At 39.7% G+C, this 26,064-nt stretch overlaps 1 protein-coding gene across 14 annotated transcripts in view; it reads right to left on the reverse strand.

Annotated features, from left to right (window-relative positions):
- Positions 1–12,475: 12,475 nt before the first annotated feature.
- Positions 12,476–26,064, reverse strand: part of LOC129776995 (protein bride of sevenless) — a 28,259-nt gene continuing 14,670 nt past the window's right edge. For all 14 annotated transcript variants that reach the window (XM_055783013.1, XM_055783005.1, XM_055783017.1 and 11 more), the window contains exons 3-7: positions 23,619–24,290; positions 23,466–23,561; positions 23,060–23,410; positions 12,996–14,422; positions 12,476–12,938 (exon numbers count right to left, since the gene is read on the reverse strand). In XM_055783013.1, coding sequence (XP_055638988.1) covers positions 12,687–12,938; positions 12,996–14,422; positions 23,060–23,410; positions 23,466–23,561; positions 23,619–24,290 — 2,798 coding nt within the window. In that variant the 3' untranslated portion in view covers positions 12,476–12,686. The remainder of the gene's footprint in view (positions 12,939–12,995; positions 14,423–23,059; positions 23,411–23,465; positions 23,562–23,618; positions 24,291–26,064) is intronic.

The following is a 26,064-nucleotide window of genomic DNA, read 5'->3' on the forward strand; positions in this document are numbered from 1 at the left end:
AGAGTAAGAGTAAGAGTAAGAGTAAGAGTAAGAGTAAGAGTAAGAGTAAGAGTAAGAGTAAGAGTAAGAGTAAGAGTAAGAGTAAGAGTAAGAGTAAGAGTAAGAGTAAGAGTAAGAGTAAGAGTAAGAGTAAGAGTAAGAGTAAGAGTAAGAGTAAGAGTAAGAGTAAGAGTAAGAGTAAGAGTAAGAGTAAGAGTAAGAGTAAGAGTTAGAGTAAGAGTAAGAGTAAGAGTAAGAGTAAGAGTAAGAGTAAGAGTAAGAGTACTGTGAGTTTAAAAGAGCCACTGGAATTTTCATTGAAAATGCCAAAGCCAGTGGACCCGTTTATGAATGAACCGTCAGTAAAGAACATTTTATCAGATCTAACTTTCCCATATTTTTCCGAAAATATTGACGGAATAACATTGGAGCATAGATGAATTGGAATTCCATAGATTTTTTGTCGCATGGACAGATCAAAAATGACAGAGGAATTGCAAAAGTATGGGAAGCAAACTTGATTGGAGATGCCTGTTGAAGGGTGCACGTCGTGGGTGAGGTACTCATGGTACAAAGACATAAAACTTGACTGAGGAGTCAGTTGGAGTAGATTTTCCAAGTTATCAATCACCAATGGATTCATGATTTTGCAACGGATGAGAAATCTGTGAGATAATTCTGTGAACCGAAGAGTAAGTGGAGATACTCCTGCCAAGACATCGAGATTCATCGTATGTGTCGAATGCAAACACCCCATGGCTATACGCAAGCAACGATATTGTGTCCTCTCCAGCTTGAAAATATGAAGAATATGAGAATATGATGTTTCTTCCGTTGTATCCCTGTATATATAGCGGCAATACATACACATACTCTATACAGATACACGGGCCGAAGGTTGTGCAGCCCTCTGATCATTCACCAAGAGCTGAGGATTGTACCGCTCATGGCAACTCTACACGAGCTGATGATTCTGCCGGCTAGTGACCATTTCATCCTGGATTCCTCGAGTCGAGAAAGACGCACCACGCTAGATATGGGGTACAGACTAGGGGGGTGTTGCTGATTAATGGTCAGCTGTATCCCAATAGGAAGTATCCTGTGTGCTAAAAAGCTAAAAATCAATTGCGGGTGTACAGCGTATTCCACTCAAAGCGTTTTGTATCGACCGAAATGAATGGTAATCGGAAATGACAAGCTCTCAGCTATAAAGCGGGTGAACCAGAATTTCACATTCGCTACTCTGTAAATAATAGGAATAGATGGATAGATGGAATATTATCGACTCGTGTTTTGTCGCATAATCTGGACGTTTTTCAGCAATAGCTCGTTTAAACGGATCAATTGTTGCCTGCAGAAGCCTCCATTGATCGTTTGATCGTTTGACCAGGGTTTTAGTAGCTCACAGTAAATCACATCCTTTTGATCCCACGAAATAAAGAACATTGCTTTGACATCGGGGATACTCGACTTCGGCGTTGATGTTTTTTGTTGACCGGACTTCCATTTTTCGACCCCGGTAACGATTCGACACAAAAATGCTTCCTTTTGTACCGTTCGAGCAACATTGCGGACACGCAAAATCTCCGTTCGCCATATTTAATTTCGTATGGAACACAATCTCCTGCCTTTTGGATGTATTCTGCAGCTTTGAGTCGTATGTAAACAACTTATCAAGTTACTCCTAATGATTCTGCAAGCTCTGTTTACGTTTAACACGAATCTTGATCGAGTAATGTCCCTAATCCATCGTCTTTATTTTTTTTCAGTTAACCCGGACGCTTTATGTTTTTAACAGTAAAATCACCCTTTTTAAATCGTCCAAACAGTTCCCTACAAAATCTATCCGAAGGTGCAGAGTCATTATAAACTTCCACAAGCATTCGATGCGTTTCAGTTGCACTTTTCTTCCAATGGAAATAGAAAATCAAAACTTGCCGCAAGTGGTGCGTATTTACAACGAAACTTGCATTGAAGCAGTAAAAATAGAACTTGTTGTGCAAAACTCAAAGACTTGTAATTAATATTTGTTTGACAGATGTTGACACTTCAAGATTCAGCAAAAACCAGATATCGCCGTGGAATATTTATAGCACCTTGAGCCATCTTGTGGAAACGGAACGAATTAGGTTGCACATCCAATACATTTTGAAAAATGTTATCCCCAAACAATCAAAAATTATTAGATTCTAATTTGTTCTCTACAGTGAAGAAATATTAAGATGATGGAGAGATTTGGCGAAGAAGATTATGATTTTTAGAAATTTCATCATAAAAGTTGCAATAATCCAGATCAAAGCTCTGTTTGGCAAATATCTTCCGACTTTTTCTGGAGGAGGAGCCTACTGGAGGGAAATGGATTCCAAGAATATTATCAAAACTTGTTGCGTATTCAAACGGTTATGGCTAACAACGGAACCAAATCAACGATTAACTTAGTTTTAATTCTAATACTAAGTCTACTAGAGGAAAAGATTAGTTAGCTTTGCTAGAAAATATTCTTCTTCTTGGATAGCACTAACGTTCTCAGTGGAACTTTTGCCTTCTCAACGTAGTACTTAGTTGAGATTTCTATGCCGAATAACACGCCTTAAATGTATTCTGGAGTGTCAAGCTCTAGAATACGCGTGGAGAGGAAGCAAGATATTGGGCTTCGTGAGGAACCATCGTCTCTTCGAACCCCATAACAGCGCTCCAAGGCAAAGCGTCGGAATCCTCAGAACAGAAATCCAAGATGAGGAAGAATTGATTTAGTGTCTGTTTCTCCCGATTTTATTCAAGAATGGAGCAACGGATTTAAACAGTCAGTATCAGGATTTATGCATCTTAGTCTGCATCAGGTTTATATGTCAAAAAAGAAATTATATACCACGAGTATATATTACGTACATAAAAATAATTTCTGTGGGAACTAGAGTGTTCGAAACGATTTATATCAATATATCAATTGTGGGTGGGACGAAGTTCGCCGGGTCAGCTAGTTTGTTAATAAAATAAATCTATTTCAAAAATGTTGGGCATTTTCAGATATCTTATATTGTCAGTCTCCTTCCTCCCAAAAATTTCCACGTGGTATGTTCGACCATAACACTCACCCATCTCCACCCATAAAACATCACACAACACCCCCCTCCTCCCCACTGGATGGTGCCTACACTCTCTGGTAATGACCCTTCTCCCGCTTCTGATGATAAATCATTTATTTTTGGTATAAGTTATCTCAGAAGTTGAATTCAATAAGTGCGCACTTTAGCCCTGTATGGTGCGCACCTTTGCCTCCACTATGGGGCAAAGGTGCCGCTGGGTTACAATGCCGCTCGGGCATTTCGTTTAATTTTCTGGAGTGTTTGACAAAAGTTATTTAAAATCTTGTGAAGCGGCCTAAGTTGATTCTTTTAAATTTGATTTTCCGTCCGAGAACTCGCTGCTTTTTGTTACCAATTGCTTTGGTCTGACAGAACTTTGGTGTAGCACTTTTAATAACCAATCTATTAAGGCAAGAAATATGCATTTATGAGTAGAGAAAGTGCTTAGAATATGAATCAGAAATCATTCGAACCCATTAGAAATGCCAAATCACACGTAAATTTACTTTCATTGGAATTAGTAAATCTCTGTTTCGAAATACATTTGTTTCCTATTGTAGATTTGTGAGGTTTTTACGAGTGTCGAAGGACTTGTTTTGACGCTCTCTGAACATCGTTGAGGGTAAACAGAAATTGAGAATAACTTCAACATCTCTTCTTCCGGTTATAAAACTCGCCTGTTTTATAATAAAACTCATATGCTAAAAGATGGATATAACTCTCCGTTACACTAGATGTAACTCAATTGAAGCTCAATAAAAAAAGGATCAACAGAAAACGGCGCGAGTTAAATGTTTACAAGTAAAATAAACTACATGAATGTAATGTTTTTGCAAGAAAGTGAATGATCATCCAATATATGGTCTGATCAAATCAAGGGGAGAAATATTAAATACTAGCTGACTCTGCAAACTTCGTCCCATCCAAAATTTGTTTTTTGTTATCAATACCTTCAAACATTCACATTTTCTTACTATGAGCAAGTTCATGGGTCCAATCGCAGAACTGTTTATTGATTGATCTTTTGATCGACCCCGTTGAATTTACCTTTTACTATAAATTTTCCTAATATTTCTAACAAAACTTTTATCACTTTTTTTCAAATTTTCAATTGTATTGTTTGGAGGGGTGTCATACCATCATAGAAACATTTCTCATACCCAAAAACCCTCACATTCCAAATTGTGCTTGATAAGTTCTCGAGTTATTCAGGAATTTCTGTTTCATTTCTATGGTAGATCCCCCCCCCTTCCTCAGAAAGGTGGGAGGAGTGTTGAACCACCTTAGAAATGTTTCTTGCCCACAAAAACCTCCACATGCCAAATTTGGTTCAGTTTGCTGGATTAGTTCTTGAATTATACAGAAATTTGTATGGCAGTCCCTCCCACCCCCTCAGAGAGAAGGGAGGAGTATCTATTCATCATGGAAACGTTTCGTGTCCCTTAAAACACTCGCATGACAAATTTAGCTCCATTTGCGTGATTATTTTTCGAATTATGCAGAAATTTGTCATTCATTTGTGTGGCAGTTCCCCCTTAGAGAAGAGGGTGGAGTGTCTCACCACCGTAAAAACATTTATTGCACCCTAAAACCTCCACATGCCAAATTTGGTTTCATTTGCGTGATTAATTCTCGAGTTATGCAGAAATTTGTGTTTCATTTTGATGGCAGCCCCACCTAAGAAAAGGGGGAGGAGTATCTAACCACCCTAGAATCATTTATTGCACCCTAAAACCTCAACATGCAAAATTTGGTTCCATTTGCTTGATTAATTCTCGAGTAATGCAGAGATTTTAGTTTCATTTGTATTGCAGCCCCCCTTAGAGAGGGGGGTGGAGAGTCTACCACTATAGAAACATTTATTGCACTCTAAAACCTTCACATGCCAAATTTGGTTTCATTTGCTTGATTAATTCTCGAGTAATGCAGAAATTTGTGTTTCATTTGTATGGCAGCCCCCCCTTAGAGAGAAGGGTGGAGAGTCTAACCACTATAGAAACCTTTATTGCACTCTAAAACCTTCACATGCCATTCGGCCGTAGCTCTGCGCGCATGGTATCTAAGGAATTTCTCATGAAATTTAGTTGATTCAATCTGATATGTTGGACAAATCATCAGTTTGGATGACTGTTCACATATTCTAGGAGAGGTGAACAGATATTTTGTTTAATCTTAGCGATTAATTAGCATAGAAATTATTTTCATGTTTAGGGGCAAAGTGGTCATAGGTGAATTACAACTTACAATGTTCTGTTTACTTAAAATGATATACCTCATCACATTCTGCTCTCGAAGAAGATCCTTTTGTGGCTTTGACCCTGGATAAATATGCCACTCCAACAAAACCAAGCCTCATGATGCGGAACGTTATTTTTTTCTTACTACGTTTTTGTATGCAAGATAAAATTTAAATTGAGACTTTAGGTGAATAGGCCAAGCTTATTTCATACATGTACCTACTATAACAAATATAATTTAAACAAATTTAAACGAAAAAAACGCATAAATCTATCCCATTTAGCTTGATACGTGCGGGTGATCATTTTGCCCCCACTAGGTGACCACTTTACCTACAAGCAAAAAATAAGTTCGATTCTTCACCTTTTTTTCTTTTATAGTAAAAGCCGTTTGCTATCTTGAAGAACAACGAGTTGAACTATAATATTCTTTGCAAAACGGTTTTTAAATCGGTATATGAGCGCTGGAAATGGACATATTCCTTAGGGTGACCACTATGCCCCCACTTCCCCTACCGCAAAAGTTCATCGATGTTCATTCGAGGTGTGTTTTTCATCACATTCGCCGGCTATAATAGAGCAATACGAGTGACTTGGGCTATCTCACGTCATTCGCTGCGTGGAATAATCCCCAAGTACAAGTCTCCTCATTTTTTTTAGTAGCATTGCCCGAAGTAACCAGACGAAGGAAAGTCGCGTCCAAGTTCCGTTATCGGTTACCGCGTGATTGTTGTTTTTTTTTGCCGCTGAAGAGTTCATTTCGCTATCTGGATAGTGAGTGAAGTGCTCTGCCTGCAAGTGGATAGAGGCTTTCATCCTCGGAAAGCCAAGCATTGGTTTTTGTTTTGTCGCTGCTTCGTCGACATTGGAGATTTCGCCGAGTCATCGTGCCAACAGTGACAGTGCGGGTAAGCTTTCACCGACGACTGTGTGTAGTGGTGTCGTAGGCACATTCCCACCACCAACGAGCTTTCAGCACGCTCCCGTTCATCTGCACTGGAGTGCGTTCATAGGTGAATAAGATTGAATATAGTGAGAGAAAATATTTATTAATTATAATTTTTTTTTGTTTGTTTTTGTGAATTATTATTATTGTGAAATATTATTTTAAAAAAAATACTTAGAATATAAGTGCCAATTTTAAAATGGCAGAGGGTGGCGGACCTTCGGATATGGAGGTCTCTGACTCTAGTTCCCTCCTAAGTGATAAAAAAAAGTCACTCAAACGCGTACCAAATACGGAAGATACTTCTTCTGGGGACGAGTCAGCTAACCCTACCAAGCCTCCCTCCAAAAAACTAGCAAATCTCCCATCTGCCCTTAACGATCCCACTCTACCTTCAACCTCGTCTTCTCCCTCTGTTCTTCCCGCTCCTTCTCAACCTTCGCCTTCCCACTCTCAATCCCCGTCCTCGCCTTCCCCCCCTGTTATTCCCACTCCCCGTGTAAAGGTCTATCCAGAAGATGCGCCCGGAACTGGTCCCTGGGTTGTTTTCTTCAGGCCTAAGCCAAATGGAAAGGCGTTGAGAGTCATGCAGATCGCGAAAGATCTGGCAAGGTATACCTCCGTTTCGGAAATTTCGAAGGTTAGACCAAACAAATTGCGAGTTGTCGTGAATGATCGAAAAGACGCAAACAAGATTGTTGTCGATCAGCATTTTACAATTGAGTATCGGGTCTACATTCCCTCTCACATAGTCGAAATTGAGGGTGTGATAACCGAAACGGGCTTGACGTGCGAATACATTACGAGTGAAGGTACCGGCCGTTTTAAAAAACTGCCCTCGACGACTGTTAAGATCTTGGGTTGCCGCCAGCTCGGAACAGTCTCCCATGAAGGAGAAGAAAAGAAATTTACGCCGTCCAACTCGTTTCGAGTCACCTTCGCTGGTTCAGCTCTCCCTGACTACCGGATGGTAGATAAATTGAGGTTAGCCGTGCGACTTTTTATTCCAAAGCCAATGACTTGTCTAAAGTGCAAGTCAGTTGGTCACACGGCTGCTTATTGTGCCAATAAAGAACGATGTGCCACTTGCGGAGAACAACATGAGGGGAAATCCTGCAGTGCGACTGAGCATAAGTGTCCATATTGCGGGGGATCCCCACACGTGCTCTCAGCTTGTGAAACATACAAGGCTCGCTGGGAGAAACAGAAGCGCTCTTTGAGGGAACGCTCTAAACGCACTTTCGCAGAAATTTTGATGGGCGCTTCTCCACTGGCTCAAGAACAACAACCAATCAATACACACAATGTCTTCGCTACGTTGCCAGTTGAAGAAATGGAAGCGGATACAGCTAACGGGGGCACGCCGTTTATTTCTCAAGGGAATCCCCGGCGCAAAAATGTGACCACTCCCAAAGTTCAAGGACAAGTCCCTCCGGTGATACCCCCTGTTAGCTTGCCCAAAAAATCGAGTGCAGCGGATAAGCAAAATCAGGTCCCTCCTGGCCTCCGTGGTAATAGTTCACCTTCGAACGACCCAGCACTCGAGGGGACATCAAAAACCCCAACTGTCCCTGTTTTTCCGTCAAGTTCAACTTCCCAATCGGGATTTATAAAGTTGTCTGACCTTGTGGATTAAATCTTCACGTGTTTTAATGTTTCCGACTCCATCAGAACCATTGTCACCGCAATGCTTCCAGTACTAAAGACAATTTTGCAGCAATTGATGCAAACATGGCCCCTCCTTGCAATGATTATCTCTCTTGATGTCTAATTTAAATAGAGAGGTCGGAGATATCACTGTTTTACAGTGGAATTGTCGTAGTCTTATCCCTAAATTGGATACATTCAAATTTCTAATTCATAAACTCAATTGTGATGTTTTTGCTCTATCCGAAACCTGGCTCTCTTCTCAAAATGATCTCTCTTTCCACGATTTTAATATAATACGCTTGGACCGCGATGACAGATACGGAGGGGTACTATTGGGGATCAATAAGTGTCACTCATTTTTTAGAATTGACCTTCCACCTATTGGAGGGATCGAAGCTGTTGCTTGTCATGCAAACATCAGAGGCAAAGACCTTTGTATAGTCAGCTTGTATTGGCCTCCGAGAGCTGCGGTTAGCCGCAAGCAACTTGTTGACATGTGCTCACTCCTTCCTGAGCCACGATTGATCTTGGGAGACTTCAACTCTCACGGAACTGCCTGGGGGGAACCGTACGACGATAATCGTTCATCGTTGATATATGACCTTTATAACAGCTTCAATATGACCGTTTTGAACACTGGGGAAACAACACGTGTACCTAAACCTCCTGCTAAACCAAGTGCTCTTGACCTCTCGCTTTGCTCGAATTAACTATCGTTAGATTGCAAGTGGAATGTAATCCAGGATCCCAACGGTAGTGATCACTTGCCAATCAAAATTTCTATCACCAATGGGTTGAATTCTTCTGAATCAATAAACATGGCATACGACCTCACAAGACACATTGACTGGAAAAAATATGCGGACGCGATTGCTCTAGCCATCAATTCCAGAGATGGTTTGCCTCCATTGGAGGAGTATAACTTCATTTCTCGTTTGATCTATGACAGCGCGGTTCGCGCTCAAACGAAACCCATCACAGGTTCCACTATTCGTCGAAGGCCTCCCAATCCATGGTGGGATGGCCAGTGTTCCAAGCTTTATGGAGATAAATCGAATGTATTTAAAGCTTTTCGGAAACGTGGAACCATTGAGAATTTTCAAACGTATTTGGACCTTGAAAATCAATTTAAAAACTTGATCAAAGGGAAAAAACGTGCTTATTGGCGAAATTTCGTGGGAGGTTTATCACGAGAAACGTCAATGAAAAAATTATGGAAAGTGACTCGAAACATGAGAAATCGCTCTTCATCCAATGAAAGCGAGGAATATTCACATCGATGGATTTTTAATTTTGCACGAAAGGTTTGTCCCGATTCCGCTCCAGTGCAAAGAATTATTCGAGATATACCACAAGATAGGTGCGATCTTGATTCCGAGTTTTCGATGGTAGAATTCTCTCTTGCTCTCCTTTCATGTAACAATTCTGCTCCGGGATCGGATAGAATTAAGTTCAACTTGCTGAAAAATCTCCCTGATGTGGCGAAACATCGCTTGTTGAACTTATTCAATCGGTTTCTGGAGCATAATATTGTTCCAGATGATTGGAGACAAGTACGAGTTATAGCTATTCAAAAACCCGGGAAACCCGCGTCCGACTTCAATTCGTACCGCCCAATAGCAATGCTGTCTTGTATACGGAAATTGTTGGAGAAAATGATCTTGTTTCGCCTTGATCGTTGGGTTGAAACGAATGGCTTACTCTCAGATACACAATATGGGTTCCGCAGGGGCAAGGGGACGAATGATTGTCTTGCGTTGCTTTCTTCAGAAATTCAAATGGCTTACGCCCAAAAAAAAACAAATGGCTTCAGTATTCTTGGACATAAAGGGGGCCTTTGATTCTGTTTCAATAGAGGTTTTGTCAGACAAATTACAATCTCGGGGTCTGCCGCCTCTATTGAATAATATGTTATATAACTTGCTTTGTGAGAAACATCTGAACTTTTCTCACGGAGATTCGGCAGTAAGTCGGGTCTCTTACATGGGACTCCCCCAGGGCTCATGTTTAAGCCCCCTTTTGTACAACTTCTACGTAAGCGACATTGACAATTGCCTTACACAAAATTGCAGCCTAAGACAACTTGCAGATGATGGAGTGGTGTCTGTCGTAGGATCAAACGAATCCGACCTGCAAGAATCCTTACAAGATACTTTGAACAATTTTTCAACCTGGGCCATTGGGCTAGGGATCGAATTCTCCACGGAGAAAACAGAGATGGTGGTTTTTTCTAGGAAGCATAAACCAGCAAAACCAAAGCTTCAACTTTTGGGTAAACCGATCACTCATGCTATGTCATTCAAGTATCTTGGGGTCTGGTTCGACTCTAAATGTACTTGGGGGGCCTATATTAGGTATCTGAGTAAAAAATGTCAACAAAGAATAAACTTTCTCCGTACAATTACCGGCACCTGGTGGGGAGCCCATCCCGAAGATCTTATAATGTTGTATCGAACAACTATTCTCTCAGTGATGGAGTATGGCAGTTTCTGTTTTCAATCAGCTGCCAAAACACACCTCATTAAACTCGAGCGAATTCAGTATCTTTGTCTCCGTATCGCGTTGGGATGTATGCCCTCAACGCATACCATGAGTCTCGAGGTTTTGGCAGGCCTACTCCCACTAAAAGATCGCTTCAATTTATTATCTCTTCGGTTCCTCATCCGGTGTAAGGTTATGAACCCATTGGTGATCGGAAATTTTGAGCAGCTGATCGAGCTAAATTTTCATTCTGGATTCATGAGCTCATATCATGAATTCGTCTCCATGCAGGTTAATCCTTATTCGTATATTCCCAACCGTGTTTGTTTTCCTGACTACATCAATTCCTCTGTGCATTTTGATCTGTCCATGAAGCAGGATATCCATGGAACATCAGACTATCTTCGATCGAGGATCGTTCCAACGATCTTCGATGCAAAGTATGGGGATATCAATTGTGATAATATGTACTTTACTGATGGGTCCTCTATGAATGAGTCCACAGGATTTGGAGTGTTCAACGAATTTTTTAGCACCTCACACAGTCTTCAGAATCCTTGCTCAGTGTATATTGCTGAATTGGCAGCTATACACTGGGCGCTGGACAGCGTCGCCTCACGACCTGTTGAACACTATTACATTGTAACGGATAGTCTTAGCTCTGTCGAAGCTATCCGTTCAGTGAGGCCGGAAAAGCACTCGCCGTACTTCCTTGAGAGAATACGAGAAATTTTGAGTGCTTTATCCAGACGCTGTTATGTCATTAACTTTGTCTGGGTCCCTTCACATTGCTCAATTCCGGGTAATGAGAGGGCTGACTCATTAGCAAAGGTAGGTGCAATTGAAGGCGATATTTATCAACGTCAAATCGCCTTCAATGAATTTTATTCTTTAGTCCGCAAAAATACCATAGTTAACTGGCAACGCAAATAGAACGAAGATGAATTGGGCCGGTGGCTCCACTCGATTATCCCTAAGGTTAGCCTCAAACCATGGTTCAAAAGTCTGGACTTGAGTCGGGACTTTATTCGCACCTTCTCCCGACTCATGTCCAATCACTGTTCGTTAGATGCGCTACTCTTTCGTATTAATCTTGCCGACAACAATCTTTGTGTTTGTGGCCAAGGTTACCACGACATCGAGCACGTTGTTTGGTCTTGCGAGCTGTATCTTGTCGCCAGATTGAATTTAGTAGTCACCCTTCGGGCCCGAGGAAGGCAGCCCATGATGCCGGTGAGAGACGTGTTGGCTCGGTTAGACCTTGATTACATGTCCCAAATATATGTATTCCTTAAAGCTATCGATCTTCGTGTGTGATTGTCCTTACACCCTTAGTTTTTTCTTTTCCTTTTCCTTTGTGAGAGATCGGATCCCTTCTTAAGAATAAGATGAAATGTAAATACATATTAGATATAAGATAGGTTTAAGAATTGAGTGTGATGAGTGTGATTGAGAGTGTGATTGAGAGTGTGAGTGTGATCATTGTCAATATATCCTCATATCCCCTCCTTTTCCTGAAGAAAATATGTCACCCTTCTAAACTCGAGTCGACCGCGAGTAATCGGTTTCCTATATTATTAACATTAGAATTAAGGAAAAATGTTTATATACTAGTAACAATACAGTAAGGAGTTCGGCTCCTTTAAACCTATGTAACTGAGCCTGTAAAAATAAACGATTTAAATAATAATACAAGTCTCCTTCTTTACGAGATAATGTTACTATCTACAGTTGTGATTGAATGTGGTGCATTTCGACCTCTCTAGATGCCTTTAACCCTTTCACTACATCCGCGCGACGACCTGTGTGTACGTGTGTCGTCTATAGATGATATCCGCGATGAGCTGTGTGTACGAGCGTCGTCTTTAGACGACATGAGAGTCATACTGCACATCGATCGTTATTAACCGTTTATTGATTCATCATTATACGGCTTTTTCTTAGCGGCCGAAGAACGTATCTCGATCGTAAAACGAGGTATGGGTGTATTACGAACTGACAAACCTTATACTTATATCCCCTAATACAAAATGGGCACGTAGACTCAATTTAGGTCAATTTCTTTCTAAATAACCACAATTTCAAATATTTCGATTGTAAAGCAACAAAATTTTATGTGGTATTTGCGGTATTCATCTTTTAAAACTACAATAAATAACTTAAAATACAAAACTCAGACACAATAAGTCATTCGCGCAGTACCCTTGACTAGATTGATAGATTGTACAGTTTTTCGAACAGCACATGTCTCTTAAAAGTTAATTCTTTGGAGTGTTTTTCACGATAAAAAGGTTATAAAAGGTACAACTAAAACCGAGTTATTTTGTTTGGCGAAATTTCGGAGTTGAACGAGTCTGAACAGTTGTACGGATTACTGATCCCATAGAAATTGGCCGTTCCATGTTCACTCACGTCCTGCATTCGTCGATTACCTCGCAGTGGCAAGGTAGGTATCTCACTAGTTGCCATGTAAGGATCGTCCACGCCGTGGTCCATAAAAGTTTCCGTCGTCATCGATCGCTGTTGGCGCATTGCTGGATTCACACATTCATAGACGCTCTGAAGTGAATAGCTTTATATTTCTTGTCCATAAATTATAATGAAATGATGCGTTACCTGTTCCGAAATGTACTGGTTCGCTTGCGAAAACGCAAGGGAAGTTAATGAAGGAAGCGCTTGAACAAGATCCGATCTTGCAATACTTCGTATCATCAGAAAGCATCTCGGAACCATTATCCCTACTAACACGGCAAGTGCCGTAGCAGTTAACCCAAGAGAGACGGCAGCTTCCCGCCATTCGTAACCCAACATACTTAACGGTATCCATATTGACCAAATCACTAGGCAAAGCATCGATCCTGTGACTAGAAGCAACCCTTCGCGGTAGTTTCTCTGCGATCTAAATATGAAGGGTGATAGGAGAACCAGAGCCGCCAGTAACAATCCATCGTATGAGATTACCGCCCAGAACCAATTGCCAAAATAAATCTCATTACAAGACATTGAGTGGGCCTTCGCATGTAAGACGATGATCAGCTGAACAGAAAGGCCAAGTTGCACCAAAGTGCTGAAGACACAGATTACACTCTGTAGATAACCGTTGACATGGGACAGGAATCCTCCTTCACTTCCGATGGATGCAAGCATGATGGCTCGACAGAGCAGCAACGAAAATGTGGTACAGTAGCTTATCGAAACGAGGAATATTTTTATTGTGCACAATGTGTTCCACGTCAACATAGTATCGGGTTTATGCAGGAGATCCGGCATATAGCCCGTGTATTCCAAACCGAACGGGACGAAGGATCCGAATTGAAAAATCAAACTCACCAACAGCAATATACTGCTCATTGGATTACCTTCCAAGACATCATCCATACAAACGCGAACAAGCAGGAAGATCAATATTGCCAGGCAAAATAAGATTCCCAACGAAGAAACGGTCAGCCCGGCAGCGACCCACGGTTCCGGCTTGATCTGCCAATACATTTCAGTGTAATCGTTACCATAATAAACCGGTCTGTGGCGGTGTCCAAAATCTGGATGACGACTTTCGAATTCTTTCGCGCAGAAAAAAATAGTACCCAATTTCAGTCGCGACTCATCTTGTTTCGCGTAACCGTTCAAATGGTAGACTGTGGTAATGTTCGTGACCATATTAGAGCTGGCGATCGGTTTCAAATTCAACAACTGTTCGCTGCCATTCAGACTGAATTTCTGACGCATTTCGAACGTCATCAGATGTGTTATATTCTGTAGTTCCAATTGCGATATTATTTTCCGAGAAGACATTTTTGCGTAGTACTTCCAATTACTCAGGGTCTCATTTCGACTCCAGCACGAGCCGTTGTAAACTCCGGAGCAGTTTTGGCTTTCGAGTAAATTTAACAAGTCCACAATCTCTAGGAATACTGATCCCGAGGATATGATTTCACTAGCTAGCAGCTTCGAGCCATAACGATCGCTGGAGATGTTAACCTGACCCTCAAGCGACGACAGCTGAATTGAATTTTCAGCAATAAAGTAGGACTTTTCGGGGAGATCTGGAATTAAAAAATAGCTTTTAGTTATAGAATGATGCCATGAAATAGACATGAGACAGTAGTAATTGTATATAAGGTACACCGGGGCAAGTTGAAATTCGGGGTAAGTTAAAACGGAAATCTTAACTTTTACTAGGAATGATGAATTGACGCGAGAAAAATATATAAAGTAAACAGTATCTATCAACCCATCTTATGACAACCATTACCAGAATATTGGAATGCATTAACGCAATCCGCCCCTTTTTTACTGTTTCTTGTTTCGTGAAATCAAAACAAAAATTTTCGCGCGCTAACTGAATCCGTCCAAAAACACTGATTTTGAATATCGCCAGAATCGCACGTCAGGTAATCAAATAGGGATAATTAATTAGGGATAATAGTTGTTTTGAAAACTAAACTGAAAAATCATTTTCCGTATAGCTCTGAACATTTAAACTCACCCCATGTTTTTCCAAACCTGGGGTAAGTTGAAACCAGCGAAAATCGATTATTTTTAAAACATTGCTGCAGATGACGGACGTATGCTCTATATAATTCAGGTAGTAAAGTAAAATTTGTAAATTTTGCAACTAGGGGTTGTTCAAATACTACGTAAAGCATTTTTTTACTATTTTAAACTCCCGCTTCCCTACATGATATGTAATAAATGGTCATTTGCATAACAATGTTTAGGTTTAGTTGAATTTATTCCTAAACAAGGTTCCACAAGCCATCCCCTCCTCCCTTTTTGAGTACGTTACGTGATATTTGAATATTTGAATGCTCTCATAAACCTCAATAAAGTTCGTTTCGAGTGGCATGAAATCTATTCTGACATGAAACCGTCTAAAATAGTATTCTTGATGTTATTGTTTCGTATATTAATTCCTAGTATGTAGTGTCCTTTTGTATGTATTAGACTACTCCCCCACATCTCACGTGTACCAAAACCCTTTTTCCAAATGTTTATATGTAATTCTTTCAATTTAGTGTTTTATAAATCAGTTGTAGATAGTTCAAGAAGCAAAACCGTACATGATGGTTCCGCGTTTCAATTCACCCCGCTCTACGAGACAACGGGAAACAATGCATATGAAAACTAAACATTTAAAAAATTGGTATTTTTCGAAGCATCCAGTGTGTATCCTTATTTTTATCGAAAGTTATCTGTTATACCTTGTATATGCTGCAAACAGATTTCAATTTAGTGATTTTGTGATTTTTAAGATAACTTTCAAGTTGAACTTCGAAAAAATCGTTTCAACTTGCCCCGGTGTACCTTATTTTTATCAATTTATATATATTTTTGGACATCAAATTCAGATCCAGGTATTCTACATAATTTTGCTTGACGATTGCAACGAGGAACAATACAACTTTTTCTGTAAACATGATACTGACTCACTTTATTAAGTAATGGATAACCGACTTTTTGACGTAGGATTACATCTTTCGGGAACATATTGGGGTACAAATTAAAAATAGAAAATCGAGCACATCGTGAAAATTGTCCAATTTCAAACGCTTATTTCTCTATGATTTAATGATGGATTGATGAAATTTTTGCGTTAATCGATTTCGGCACTTGATAACATTTTTTTATATTGAAGAAAATTATATATGTCATGAAAATAACTATCGAACAATTAAAAAATCTCAACACCTATCCTAACGGAAATACCCACTTCTGATTGGTCGAAATTGACAGCACATGCTGCGGTTCCCTAACAGAGACATCAAAACCAAGCTGCCAGAGGGATATCGGCGTTGCAAATACATGAAAGTAGGGGGAGCTTTTGTTCACACCAAAATGTGTTCCCTAACAGAGACATGAAAACCAAGATGCCCGGGGGAAATTGGTATATATTTGTATATGCAAGTCGGGGGAATTTTTATATTGCGAGTAAGGTGAGTGATACGATTAATTCATTCAAATAAAATTTAAATTTGGAACTTTAATGTTGGTTGCTTCGTGAAATTTCATATCAATGACCGATCATGTATTGTGAAAAAATTTAGTACAAGTGTAAGTGTAAAATTGTATATGGTAGCAGTTGTGTTGAAAATGACTTGATGTATGAAATGATTTGTTTCAATTTCCATAAATAATAACCAAGGTGTGTTCCCGCTCGGAAACGGGTCGTTTGGTTTAAGCTGTCTGTGTTGTTGTGTACATTTTCACCCAGAGAAAGTTTATACAGCGAGAAAAATTGGAAAAGTGAAAAAATATTAGAAAAAGTGATTTCTCATATGCTTTACATATAGTATTAGGTGTTGTAGTCCAATTAAAATTCGTAATGGGTTGAATAAACACTCAGAAAGTAAAAATTATAAAATAAAATTACCTTTTCTATTTCAAATCTGTTTTCTGTATACTAAAATAATATGTTTTACCGATGAGTAAAACTGATAATTGTGTTCGGTATTGGTAATATTGGGTTGGGGAAAAAGGAATGTCGTATATTGTCAATATATGGCAACACTTAAACATATCTTGTGTTGTACTTATCGCATCGGGTCATACTATACGGCTATTTAAAGACGACAATCTGTGCTACAAGTGTCGTTTTGACAGTGTTGTGATTGTCCTTTTCAGTCTCAAGTTATAGTCCGTCAAAGATGGAGTCCACCAAGCAAAAAATTCGCCATATTTTACGTTTTTACTACCTGCGAGGTAAAACTGCAACGAAGGCGGCCGAAAAAGTTCGTGTAGCTTATGGACCCGATACTGTGACGATTCACACAGCACATCGTTGGTTTGATCGATTTTGAACGAATCCAAAAAAAAGCTGGATGTATGGGTGCCACACGAGTTGACGCAAAAAAAAACTTTTAGACCGAATCAACGTCTGCACTGCTGAAACGGAACGAACTCGACCCATTTTTGAAAAAGATGGTGACTGGTGATGAAAAGTGGATCACGTACGACAACCTAAAGCGAAAAAAGTCGTGGTCGAAACGCGGTGAGCCGGCCCAAACCATCGCCAAGCCCGGATTGACGGCCAGGAAGGTTTTGCTGTTTGTTTGTTGAGATTGGAAGTTAATACCCACTATGAGCTGCTCAACTATAGCCAGACCCTCAACTCGGTTCTCTACTGTGAGCAGCTTGACCGTTTGAAGCAGGCGATTGACCAGAAAGCGGCCAGAAATGATTAATAGAAATGCTGTTATTTTCCACCAGGACAACGCTCGGACTCACACATCTTTGATGACCCATCGGAGCTACGGGAGCTCGGATGGGATGTCCTATTGCGCCCACCGTATAGTCCAGACCTGGCTCCAAGTGATTATCATCTCTTCCGGTCCATGCAAAACGCTCTTGGTGATACTGATACTAAGTTGGCCTCAAAAGAAGCTTGCGAAAACTGGCTGTCTGAGTTTTTTGCAAATAAGGAGGGGGCAACAAGTTTACGAACAAAACGGCGCCTTAAGGTGAAGGCGGAAGCTAGCCATTGTAGTAGTATAGGTAAATCCACGTGTAAAAATGGGGTAATAGTGTTCGTGAAAGAAGAGTAAAGCACACGTAAATAGGTCAATTCACTTATCAGACTGTTCGGCGCTTCATTGACACGAGTCTTTGAATACATTTGAAAACAAAAACAATTCAATACTAAAGTAAAATGTATGAACGATATGTTCCGATGAACAATTTCAAATATAAATATATATAGAAGGTGCAATATAAAGTAAAATTCTGATTATACGCGACCGTAACATGAGCAAATTTATAACACATGCGAATTGGGGCTCTTTTGATATTAACAAGTTCTTCCGCATAGTAACTCGATGTTGATAATTCTTTAATATTTTCCTTCGTTGATCGTATTGTTTTCACATATTCACGTTGGAGAGCCTTAACCCTTCTCTTCGTTGGCCGAGGCATTTTGATTGAATGTAATACTTTTCTGTTTACTGTTTTTGAAAGCATAGGCAGCCGTGGCAGTGTTCCGAGCTCTGCACACAATTTTCTTACCCAGTGTTAAAGTTGCTAAAACCTACATTATAGACCCATTAAACGTAAAAATAATATTTGTATTGATATCAACACAATTTTATTCTATTGATTTTCATGACATGAAAAGCTATGACTCAGGAATAACATTTTATTGAGTGGTTTTTATAGCTGTTTCGATGATGTTGTCTGACATCAGTGTCGAAAAAATAACGATGCTTTCACCAATACAAACAAAACCATTGCCGAAGACAGAAAAACAAAAATTTAACTTTCAGAGCACTTGCTCGAGTTTTCCGACGTTCTTCACTATACAGTGCGACATTAGATGAAAATTTAACATTTTGTGAGTAATCGATTAGAGTTTGGTTGATATTACTTGATGGGAAGTGTGAGAAAACGATCATTCACTTCACACTGTTTCGCAAAATTCTTGATTTTCGGGCGAGGGGTGAGGGAGGGAGATGAAAGAAATGAGCGCCATTGTGGCAGCCATTTGTGGCTAGCTTCCACCTTCACCTTAAATTGGATAATTTTAAGTATGTTAGATAAAGCGTCAAATTTCGATCAGAAATACGACATTTCTTTTTCCCCAACCCTATATCTTATATTACATTAGTTAGTTTTTTTTTCTTTATTTCATCCATACATAACACAGAAGGCACCTCGTCTAGGGTCACAGAGGATGGTTTTCATCATATCTCATACCACTTCGACATATTTTATATGATACGCACCATCCAACGACTGTTTAGCATCCTCACCGATTACAGAGACAAGGCTAGCTACTCCGGATCAGCCATTTCTTAGTGACGTCATCTGAGTCGTTGAAGTAAACAATGTGTTCTTATTTTTTGTTTTTCGTGCTTTGTAAGTTTGTGCGTTGATAATATAGTTGATTATATTTAACACCATGAATAATTTGATAAAACATTTATCCACAAAGAACATAATTTTCGGTTTTTCTCTTTTTTGGCCCGATAATGTCATTTTCATAATTTATACACCTGCTCACAGCGCATTGAACCATTTACGATTTTTCGTTTCAGGAACATTTACGCGTAAGTCGGAAAACAAAATACAACTGGCGACTGTTTACACTGACGACTCGGATGACGTCATAAAAAAATGTTACTCGCTAAAGAAGTAGCCTTGTCTCTGTAAGCCGTGAGCATCCTTTTGTCATCATCACTCGGTAAACACCAGTGAAGTGAACAAACAATACCCAACAACCAAACAAAACGGCCCCTTTTCAGAGCTACCAAATCATGATTTGATAGTATGATTTGACGCAAACTCAGCGTGTGCAACGTGTGGATTCATGGAAGTGTGGAAGTGGAAGATTTACATTGCTTTTGCTTACAATGTTTCCAGCTTTGGTTGATCAGTGATTGAATCCCTGTACCCTAGCCTGCTCGAGCTGTGATTTTCGAACTCTCGGAAATGTATACCTGAGGGCCAAATAAACGATGTCATTGTTCGTAGTTCGTGCCTATCTTAATCAATTCGAACGTGAGGTTGGATATGTCAGACAATTTCCTTATCGTTCACTTTCTCGTCCGCCAGAACATTGGCATCCGTACGTGTGGTGTCAACAGTAATTCGGGATGCTTCTGAACTCTGTCCACTAGTGCTGTGTATAAGTTTACGAGGGGATGGCATGAAGCCAGAGCTGCGATTTGTCGTGAGAATCAAGTGATGGTACTCACACAAAGATAATCAACAAATTTTGTACTACGATTATCTTTGGTGACCATCCCAACGCCAGTCCAATAGTGTGAAAAAAGTATTATCACAACACTAACACATGGTGAGCTTCTACTTGACAGGAGAAATCCAAGCTCCTTGGTGAGTGTCCTGTTGCTGAAATGTCAGAATAGTACAACAATCAAAAGTCTAGCTGATGGTTTGGTGTTTGGCGATATTCACAACATTCGCCTCTTTGTGTTCGTTCTTTACGACCAGGGATGCTAGATGTGAATATACAGTTTCATTTTAAATACAATTTGAAGAATATTGTATTTTCAGGCATGTATTTTCTTTTCATCTTTTCAGATGCCCTCACGTTTTGGCACTTCGCCGACTCTACGTAGTATTACACGTGTTATTTGTATTAGTTCTTAGTTTGTGGAATGACACGCCTTGACTATCCCCTCTATTGCGGCTCCCGATCAGGTTTGAGATTAGCAAAATAATGCATTTTGAAACCCGTTCGACTTCGATTTTTTTAACCAAATTTGTTTGTCATCATTGCAAGGATGCTAAATTTGTAGACATGTACGTAATTTTACTGATATTTAATGTCTATTCTGTTGCAGACTTATATTTTCAGTTGCAGACTGCAAGGATGTGGTATTTCTTCTCTTTATGACTTGATTCCCTGCGCTAACAACCCCTTTTTTCATACATTACTTCGCTATTCTCGCGGTTACAAAAATATCTGCCATTTATAGACATCAACATTTCAGATTTTTGTCGAAGACATTGAAAAAAAAAATCATCTGGCATCTCTGGAGGTGATGACATTTACTCTGACAAAACCAACAGAAAAACAACAAGTCACCAAGTATACATTATACATCAAATATTTTTGTGTACAATGGCTCTCTGAGTTAACCGCTACCGACCGCGCCAGCTGTCCAAACTGGACTACCACAAAACATAAGTTACGCATCTGATTAATCTTTGCTCCCAAGGAGACTTCCCGCATGTTCTACGGCCCTTCCAGGCCAGTAAGAAAACTCGCATCATGTGTCTACTGCGGAATCTTTACCAACCGGGCGCGGAACGGCTACGCAATGAGATAATGAACTTCACAACGCCCTCGAACCGGAAGGTGGAAATCAGGGCCATCAGCAGTAATTACATCGAGTTGAATTCATCAGTTGCCGGGATATATAACAAGGTGGTCGTGTCGGATTTGATCAAGCAAATTGATCCCAGCGGGTAGAGTGAATATGAGACTAGTCTTGTCCGAAGTGGATTAGCTGACCAAAGATTTTATTTTGCGGATGCGCTGAGAAGAACCATTTAAAAGTTTTTTGTCTTTGTGCATATTGATTTTGTGCGTCAATTCTACTTCGCGGGTTATTCCCGCGGTTAGGAGTCGTTGCTTGGGAATAAGAGTGCCTGCTCTATCTTAGGAGGATATTCTTGAAATTTTGAATGTAAGATTGTCATTTGTTTGTTTCTTGAATGTAATAACACAATTTGCATTTCAGCACATTCCTTCGGAGCTAGCGAAAAGAATTACGCTATCTTCATGCTGGAAGCTTGCAAGGTACAACAGTAACCGTTCACGGTCAACTAAGAGGTGCCGGAAATTGACTGGCAAATATTCCTTCGAGAAACCGCCAATCAGATTGTCCTCGAACAAAGTCCACAGAAGCTGGAAGTGGTGAGGGAACAGCTATACGAGCTGCTATCCAAGGCGTTCTATCGAATGTTATAATCTGTGGATTGGTACCGAATCTGGTTAAAAATTGCGATATGAGTTTGAAAACGCAAACGTTGGATTTTGCCGGGCATTATGAACACCGGTGCAGCAAGGAAGCAAACATATATTACATCTGGAAGTGTTCGTGGCGCAGCTTGTGGCACTGTATAAGAAGTTTTTAATAAAGCCTCAATGGAAGTGGATGATTTTCGAGCGATTCTTTGAGATCGCAATTTTCTTTCGTTTTATAAAAAAATAAAATTTTTGTGTTCATCTCACGTTTATTAACTAAACTTCAATAGTTCTGGTAATGATTAACTCTAAATAAAAAAAACACGCCTTGTCGGTTTTAAATCGGATCGTTTTCATGATCCGCAAATAATTATGAAATGGTAAATTTATCAGTATACTTAAATACCATTACATTCAAAAACCATTGTGCTACACCATGTTTATTTTAAAATTATATTTAAAGTAACTTTTAAAATTATGACACCATAATCTTTTTTATTATAAATGTCTGTTCATTTTAACTACAAGAAATAAATATTCGCTCGATTAATCGAATACTGAAAGACAATCGTTCGAATGAATCGAATATTGGCCCCACGATTAATCAATAATCGAATAAACGAAATATTTAGACATCTCTAACAACAACTTCTACTTCAACAAACAAATCTAAACAACCGTCGCGATTGTCAAAAATGATTGGAACTGTCTGATCACTCACATTTCTACTACCATCATACGCCACAACCACCGCTCTCGTAACGTAAAGTTGTAAACAGAGCGATCGGCAGTGAGAGGCATTAGAACCAACCGTCATTTGGCTAGGGGTCAGAAACAAAAGAGTGAGTATCACTACTGAATATTTGGATCTCACGTGCCGTGAGAGGAATTGAGTGACTATGGTCAACTTTTTTGTGACATTGACGGTGATGGATTGCAGCTCTGTATGAAGCTCGTCGTTCTCATCATGCTTTTAGCAGTATTGAGCAGAAATGGAGTCAAAACGCCTAGGTTTCGAATCGACTTGTTGGAAACAATTTCAGGAATTTTATTGTGGTCATTGCGAAACAGTGATGCCTGATTGTAACACAACTACAATGACAACAACTACCTGTCACCACAACTTTTGTAAGGTAGAAGGGAGCTTCACCTGAACCCCATTTTTCAAATATTGCGATCACTTATCAGCTCAAATTACGAGAACAATAAACACATGTATATTTTCCACCAATTCATTTACAACAAATACACTAACCTGATATAAAAAGTTCATCACGACCAGATAATATTACCACCATTGTCTCATTGCCAATATAGCTCTCCGATTTGAAGTATCCCAGGACCACAAAAATGGTTTCATTGCTTGGAAAGCTCTCCAAGCATAGATGCTCGTGGCGACAAATTGAAATGAATCTATCAGTACGTTCCACTGACTCGGAGCGCATCACTACCGATGAATTAGGGTTGGACCAGGGCAATTCGTACAGCAAATGAGCGGCCTTAGCATATAGAAGATCATTAGGGTTGGGATAGGGAAAAATGTTATAACCTATCGTGTCCACCGCCGTCTGAACGTCTGACCAAATTGATTGAGCAATAAAGATACCTGGAATGAAAAAAAATGTTTTTTTTGTATGTTGCAAGTTATGTCAACTAGTTACCGATTGATTCAGGTAAACATTCCATCAAAAACTTCGTTTCCTCTTCCAGCATTTTTTGCACATTTGGCACATCTTGCACTAACAACACCCTTAATCCTGAAATTGTGAACCTTTTGTTTACTACTATTCTTTAATGACGCAGATTTTAATTACCCAAAGTTCCTTCGTCGTCAATAAGCTGCAATTCATTAATCCGATCGACTGTAAACAGAACAGCACTAAAATCATGTTGATCTGTGAGCAACGATATAGTGTAATTTCCCTCAAGCCAATAAACAGGATGGAGAAAACCATTTTCCACAAACGTGTCATTGTCACTTTTCCATCCTCCTACATTTACGCGACTCTTGCGCGACCCATTTGGCTGTATTTGGCGTTGATTCGTGGCAAACCTATACGCTCCACCAAGAGACAAATCAATAATAATTCCGTTCGGATGGTAGCTTGAACAACTGTTTGATGTTTGTATCGTTCCTTGTTTGGGGACATCTTTATCCAGCTGATTTTCGATTCTATTGAAGCCCAATGCAACCGTTACATCCTGGTCCGACAATTCGGATGTCACTGGGGTCTCGCTTGTTCCATTTTCTACCACTTCGACGCTGTTATTGGCCAGCGATCGCGTGTCAATGCCTAACGTAACATTCCTGTGCTGATGTCTGGCCGTCGCCGAACTAACTAAAATGCTGTTATCGGTAATTTCTGTTACCGATTCCGTTGTGTGGATGCCTTCAGCAGTGGAAAAGTCCTCCTCAGGTATTGAAGCTGACACTGATGAGGCTTCATTGCAAACGGTATATACGAAACGGTGCAACAGGAACAAACCTAGTGAAAATGAAATCATCAGTTTACAGTTCAACTTTGATAAATGTTGAGTCGCAATCGCATGAGCTGCAATATTTAGTATAGCATCTTTCTATTTTTGATATCTCTTCCAACTTTCGTCACCTTCCAGAATCAGAATCATCACATAACCAGAATAGCACGTGGACATAAAATGCACGATTTAAATTTGAACTTATAAATTTGCTCCTTCGCGGCCGTTTTAAATTTCGAAATGTGTGTCGTAGAGTAGTGCGGGACAAAGGTGGGCACCTAACAGTTGTCGTCCAATAACTCTTGAAGTAAAAGCAAATACAATTCCGTTTGCTTACCAAATTGTAACTATATATATTACCTTCGAAACGTAGTACAAGCATTTCTCGAGTTGTATTTGTAATTGGACAAATACTTATTTTAATACAAAAAGACAAATGCGCACCTTTGCCCCATAGTGGGGGCAAAGGTGCGCACCATACGGGGCTAAAGTGCGCAATTATTGAATTGTACTTCTGAGGTAACTTGTAACAAAAATCAATGCTTTATCATTACCAGCGGAAGAAGTATCATTACCAGAGTGGGTAGGCACCATCCAGTGGGGAAGAGGGGGGAGGGTGCTGTATGATGTTTTATGGGTGGAAATGAGTGGGTCTTATGGTCGAACATACCACGTGGAATTTTTTGGGAGGAAAGAGACTGACAATATAAGATATCTGAAAATGTCCCACATTTGAAACATAATTCTTTTTTTATTAACAAACTAGCTGACCCGGCAAACTTCGTCCCACCTACAATTGACATATTGATATAAATCATTTCGAACACTCAAGTTCTCACAGAAATTATTTCTATAATAATAATACATAATCTATACTAGCGTTATATAGTTTTTTTAGACTAAGACGCATCAATCCTGATACTGACTATTTAAATCCGTTGCTCCGTTCTTGAGTTGAATCGTGAGCAACGGACACCAAATCATTTTTAGTAATATAGATCATGTTTATAAATACATAGTTACCTTCACTTGATTTATTTGAAACTCATTGTTGAAAAAAACAATATATATTTTAAGTTCATTGTGAAAACATAAACCTAAACGAAACATATCCGTTATTGAATTGAAAATTGAAATTTTTCATTTTAAATTCATTTTGAATTTTTTTTAAGCAATTGTTTATTTTTCTTCCTCATCTTAAATTCGGTTCTGAGAATTCCGACGCTTTGCCTTGAAGCGCTGTTGCTTCATTGCTTGAAGAGACAGACGATGATTCCTCATGAAGCTAGATTCCCAATCTCTTCCTGCCAGTTTTGCAACTTGATTGAATTCGTGCTGGAGCTTGTTGGCTACCGCAAAATCAAACGCCAGGCGCCGTAAATCTTTGAGAGACATACCACAGAAAGTTTTGTCCAGTGGTCTGCAGTGGTCCGCCAGATCCTCAGACTGCTCACTCGTGAATACTTGTCTGAACCGCCCTAGGTGCTCGCTGGCACATCCCAGTAGTCTATCGTAGAAATGTCTAGAGACTCCCTTCGGAAGCCTCTGTCGGGCCATTTGAGCATTTCTGGAGTGCATTCCTTCAAATCAGTTTTCTTCTTGTGGGTCCCGTCAAAAATTTAGTTGAAAACATTTTATACTGAGCACCTTTGCCCCACAAGCAATTTTTGAACTAATCGAATTTTTTGAAAAAGTTCTTGAACTGTTTATATCTCATTTTTTCGATTTTTTATGAGATTCTAAACAGCGATTTTTCATGAAAAATATCTCATTTTGAACAAA

Source organism: Toxorhynchites rutilus, chromosome 3, assembly GCF_029784135.1.
Source record: "Toxorhynchites rutilus septentrionalis strain SRP chromosome 3, ASM2978413v1, whole genome shotgun sequence".
Lineage (NCBI taxonomy): Eukaryota > Metazoa > Arthropoda > Insecta > Diptera > Culicidae > Toxorhynchites > Toxorhynchites rutilus.